This window comes from Varroa jacobsoni, unplaced genomic scaffold (assembly GCF_002532875.2).
Source record: "Varroa jacobsoni isolate VJ856 unplaced genomic scaffold, vjacob_1.0 scaffold_171, whole genome shotgun sequence".
In the NCBI taxonomy this organism is placed as follows: Eukaryota; Metazoa; Arthropoda; class Arachnida; order Mesostigmata; family Varroidae; genus Varroa; species Varroa jacobsoni.
Window position 1 is genome coordinate 47,175 of NW_019213073.1, and position 6,013 is coordinate 53,187.

Below are 6,013 nucleotides of genomic sequence, written 5' to 3' on the forward strand. Positions count from 1 at the left end.
GCATACCGTCCGAGGCTATTTTTCAAAAAAAAAAATGCAAATCTATAACAATATTATTACTATTCAAAAAGTATCGCCATATTGTAGCAAGAAAAATAATAACCTTTGTACTGCATTTTCACCGCGACACCGATTCCTCGATTGCTTGTAGAGATCACATGTTCGACGTGGTGCAATCTAGCTAGATCCCCAATCACTTAAATGGGAAGATTACAAAAACCAATTCGTTAAATGCGTTTTTGTCCTCTCGGGTCATATAATTTCGATCTCTTAATACTAATTGTCTCTGCTGCAGGACGCTGATAGCCATTATGACTAATAATAGGTAAATATTTGACTTCATTAATACGTCTTCAAATTTGAAGTTGCTTTTTAATAGGCATTATACAAATGAATGATGGCTAACATTGTTGTCAGTGGACATTCACTAGACATCTGTTTTTTTCGTTTCTTCGTATTACGCTCATGCTATTTTGATTTGTTTTTTAGGTTCAATTCAACCTGCTAAATCGTCTTCTTACCAATATAGTAGAGTATTATCTACGCTTGCCATGCGGCTTAGCTGGCTGGTGCTCACTACCTGCAGATACGTCTGAGAAAGGACTGTAAGGGAAGCCTGCGAGGAACCTGCTGGATTCATTTGAGGTGATTAATGCTTACCATTCACTGGAGCCTGACAGGTCTAGTGTAACATAAACAATCAGGATGTATTGAAGTACTCAATAGACAGGCCAGTGATATATTTCCCACCATTTTCTTTTTCTATTTTCAGACACCGCGCGATTGGGGGTCCGTGCATTTGATTCTTTTCGCTAGAAATCAGCAGTAATTCAGTACTTTTTATTTTTTTTATTTACTGTTATTCGCCCAAGTTCTTCGAATTGTAGAAACGCGCGAAAACTACAATTTATTAATTATACTATACTTTCTGTGGTTTAGAATAATGCATTTTTAATTTTGGTTTAATTAACAGGATAGGGAATAAATAGACCTGCAGTAGAGAAGAGCGTAGCTCTACCGTGAGTAAAACTAGACTTCTAGTCAAGGAAGAAAGTAGATTTACAATTGAAACAAATGCTACTTCAATACCAAGCTTATTTTTTCGTAAGCTATTGCTTTCTTAACTATGGACGTCTATGCGACTTTACTATAAATTCAAAAAAAAAGTTCCAAAACTTTTGCAACCTTACATTTTTTTGTCGTTCAGATCCAGTCAGAGCGCTAAATATGCTCTGCATATCGCATATATTAAATGCAAAAACTTATTCCTGCTCAGTGTCGAAGGTGTCTTTTACCTGAAATTCGTGCTATGCCTTATAACTTTAGCTGTCTAATATAGTCTATCCCTCGTCTATTTATCATGGAATTGCTTCATTTGAGTCTTGGTGGTCTGTGGTGCTGATTTCTTGTGCGTCACCTAGTTTAAATGGCCCGAGAGGTTCAATAGCGTGCGACACGGTTCATTCTTGCTCACCTACAGACATACCTACATACGATAACACAAATAAGGGTAAAAGGTATTTCATATATGCAAACAATTTAATAATAGAAATAAAACAAAACAATCGTATCTTAAGCACAAATCTGAAATGCACGTTACGTTACAATTTTCACAAGATTCTTATAATTGAGGATATTTACTCTTGTGATAGTGATACGACAAGACCTAGCTTATATGAGGCCTTCATTAAACGCCAAGATCATAGGAAAAAAGGTGTACAAAGTACTAGCTTTACCTATAATTGGCCCCTCAGATCAGCCCCAAAAGATTTCTGTATAGCTGCGAAACCTTGCCTCACCTAACTCAAGACTTATTGGGAATTGGAGTTGATAAAATTTGGAGAGGCCTCAGCAGGAATGGAGACCGCCACATTCATCACCCTTCCTAATGTTCGGATTTTTTATTAGCGGGTTTCGTCTGCCCCCGATTTCGAACCCAGATCACGTTGTATGCTTCTTCAGTGAGTATATGTTATCACAATCTTTATTATAGAGACGTGAAGCACTGCACCTTCTGGTTACACGAGTGACACGGAGTAGCCTTACATAACCATCATACGAAAAACCCTTAAACGAACAAAATGTCTTCTTCATAAATTGCATAATTATAGGCAAAGTGTTCTCTCCCCTTCTTTTGCGATCTGCTCTTCTCTCTCCTTTCAGTTTATTTCAAAGTTTGCCGCCAAGCTCTTGAGGGCTTACATGGATTTCAAGCTTCTATGACTCATCCGAACGCCGATGGTGACAAAGACTGATCTTCACTTAGCTTTGGTGGCTTTGTTTGCTTATGGCAAATGGATCGATACAATGTAGAATTTTTATGGTTGGTTATTGAATGGCTGGTTAACATGAACACGCGTTGTCCGTACACGTATCGTTTTTATATTGTGTGGTACTTTCTTCCGGTGCTTTCATAATTTTAGAATACGCTCAGTGGCAGGTTGTTTTCTAGAATTTTTTAAATACGTATTTTTTATCGTGTGACATACATTTACCTAGTCCCAACGTCTTACATTTCGAAACAACTTAATTTGTCCTAAATAAATTAAAAGGGAGCAGGGTTCCGTAGATGAAAAATGAGAGAAAATGGGCTGAGATGAAGCGCGTCTGGGGTGAGACACTAAAAACATTTTTTTTCAAATTTGATTCTAGATGATTGACTGTTAAGCTGTAGTATGCCTACCAGGAATCTTGCAGTCACATTAATTAAATTAATTATTACGCCGAATTAAAATCAGCGACGATCCTTCATGCTTAGGTATTTCCTATTTACCGTAAATGCGCCTTACCTGTCATTTGGCAATATATCACGGTTTGGCAGTATGGTCAACGTCCGTTGACATACGTATTTTGATGCATCTATTTCATATTTTTTTAAAATTAAAGTATGTTTGAAAGATGAGGTTAGGATGAGTTGAAACACTTTAGGGGGAAATCAGTTGAGGGACCCATGGATAAGCGTTTGTCTAATGTTTTTATGTGGGCAAGCTCGTACTTAAATTTGTGCCATATTCTAGTTGTATTAGTTTGTGATAGTCTACACTATGAATGGAGTAGATAAAAATATAAAACATAGCCATCCTTCTCTCAAGGGCTAGATCTGTGTAGATCGGTATTTTCGCCGTTGCGATCCGTGATACGAATAGCACCGAACTGACATCTCAAATCTACCGCCAGCATGTCGTAACACTATCAGCATCTCAGTTCAACTGTTCTTATCTTTCCTTTACTTTCCGAAGTTTGTTAAATTTATAAAGTTAAAAATAAAAAGTATTTAGAGAACATTAAGCTCGAAAGCGTCGTCGTAGAAAATACACTAGAAAGATGACGAGACGTATTCCTTTTGTGCTACTTAGTAAATTTAACCAATCAACATATTTTATTGACTAATAAAGACTAGAGAGAAGTGTGGCGCCAAATTGAGGTGTTGATTCCTATTCGTCATTGGATAGTTGTCTGCTTCATCTCACCCCATGTGATATCTCAATTCACCCAAACATTGGGCTGACTGAAAACGTTTATTGATTTTTGCAAAGGTAATTGCTTACATGTATGTATTCCAATCAGGCGGTAGTCGTATCATAGTCAAATGACAGAGCTATAGTTCCGTACCACGTTTGAGTGAACATGTTTCGTGCGCTGGATTTTACGGGCTCTCAACTGAAAAGTGCTTGAGCCCAGCTGACCTTCCTCTATGTATATATTTATATATACTTTTAAATGTGTAACAGCAGAAGCTATCATTCTTTGTGCCCAACTCTTTGTGGGTGCAAAACAAGGCCATATCATTCTTTAATAGCACATAATTATCATACAAGGAACATACTTGCTCCTTGTTCTAAATAAGCTTGTCTGTTGACAATCTCAAGTTGATATATTCTGAGACCCATTGACTTTGGAGGCGCGCATGTAAAGCTTTCAACAACGATCATATGTTTCATAATTACAGCTTTCATTTTAAGCTTTGACCCGATTAACGTTTTGATAAAGCATTTGTTTTATACAATTTGCTATGATCCAGATAACTTAATGCATATTTACTAATGATAGGCAATTTGACCCCCCAAGATGACAAGGCTAGGTGAACACATAATCTTAAAAGCAATATTCAATACTTTGTTACTCTTTAAATTCCAAATCTCTCTGTTGGTTATGTCACTTTCGTTAGTCAACTTCACAGTCCTTCATGGTTGTTGAGAGCAGGCCACTCACTGATGATCTAGGCTTAGCTTTTCTCAGAATAATCACCCCTTAAACTAGCATCTCTCCCCAAGAGAATTCTCTCCCAAAATCAAATGATGATATATAAACAACCCTATTATATTCTCGGTTTTATTCATACTCTGTTATTAATGTGTTACTGTCATTTCGTTTAATCCGAAAAGTCGTTTGAAGCTGAGTAAGTTTTGTCACCAAGTGAATTGTAAATTGCAGTAAGTAACATTTACTGTAAACTTAGTTTTTTTATTGGAAAAAGGTCGATCATTGAATGAGACAAAAAGTTGAGGCTGTTACTTACACGCATCCTGTATAATTTTATAATGGGAATTGCTAATTTTGTTTTATTTAAATGTGCAGCAATCTTAGGCGCGTCCTGTATCTTATAGAAACATGTTATTTGTCCCTACATATTCTATTTAATTAAAGCCTTGTTTTCATTTGGGTGTATGTAGTTCGAGATGAACAGGGCAATGCGGCAACTGAAAAATCTGTTTGCAGTCAGAAACAAGCGCTCTTCCTCGACACGAAAATCTGCACTAATGACAAGTAAGTTAAAGTAGTTATTGCAGAATAAACCGCGGCTTTTATCATCAGTCTTTTCATACACTAGTGTTCGTTTGTAAAGTATGTTCAAGTTTGCGCAAAATACCTAAGAAATGGGTTTTAACACTTTTAAACGGGTACTTGGTCGATTCCGCGAGGCCCGAACTAAAAAGGGTCTTGTTTTAAATCGCTGCCCATTATTAGCACCAATATAGTAGCTATGAAGAAGGCGTTTATCGCCCCACACTGCTATATATCCTTGTCTGCCCTATATATAAGCATAAAAAACAATTGAGAATTATACTTTAAAGCTCATAGGGGTTGCTTTCGACAAATCACCTAAAAACACGAACCGCTATATTAAAATGCCCATAGTATGCATTTTCCCGATTTTAATATGTTAGGCATATACACTGCTTTTTAGAACATGTGATGGTTAGGCCTAAGCAAACTTCCCTTGAAGCCAAAATTTCACTTAATCTGGGACGAGGAAAATCATGACGACGGAAACGATAGTCGCCGTGCTCAGCATCGCGCATTCACTGGGAAGGTTGTCCATAGGGACAACCATCAGAAGTTGGGCAACTGTGATAATTCCAACTTGTGGACGTTTTCCAATATTGATATCATTCCCCAGAAAAAGCTGATGCATACTTCTGGTTTACTGGAGGTGAAGAAACAGTTTCTTAATAGCGATATTTTACCATCGTCAGCAGGTAAAGGACTCGGCCAACGGAAGCGGCGTCGTTCCATGGAGAGGACCACTACGGAGCAAGACACTTTACGGATCTCTAAGGCAGCCAAACAACCGAAAACAGACTCGGGAGCTTTTACCCCTGAATACTATATTTTGCAAGGACAAGCGCTCAAATATGCCGGAGACAAAGAAAATTCTTCAATAGGCTTGGCTAAGAAGTATCTTGAGGCTGCCATATGTTATATTGTAGGCGGTAAGTACTTGTCTGGGGAACGCCATTCACTATTCCGCTTTTAGGACAAAAACAAAGATTAAATGCATGACGACTTCAAAATTGTTTACGTTACATCTGCACTCCAACTACGTATACTCTTTTGGATATATGCGTATATATTTAGTAAGAGCCAAATGATTTATAAAATATTCTCCTATTTGGAGTTCATCAAGACCCGAGGAAGTATTGCAGTAAACTACAATCCTAGCCCAGTATGGCGATTCACAAAGGACTGACAAGATCTTGGTAGGATCTTTGGTGATCGAACCTTTAAGTAT

At 37.5% G+C, this 6,013-nt stretch overlaps 1 protein-coding gene across 1 annotated transcript in view; it reads left to right on the top strand.

Annotated features, from left to right (window-relative positions):
- The first annotated feature begins 495 nt into the window (after window positions 1–495).
- The window catches only part of LOC111271361 (uncharacterized), a 6,536-nt gene continuing 1,018 nt past the window's right edge, over window positions 496–6,013 (top strand). The window contains exons 1-3 of the mRNA XM_086972864.1: window positions 496–645; window positions 4,674–4,767; window positions 5,478–5,714. Coding sequence (XP_086828990.1) covers window positions 4,680–4,767; window positions 5,478–5,714 — 325 coding nt within the window. The 5' untranslated portion in view covers window positions 496–645; window positions 4,674–4,679. The remainder of the gene's footprint in view (window positions 646–4,673; window positions 4,768–5,477; window positions 5,715–6,013) is intronic.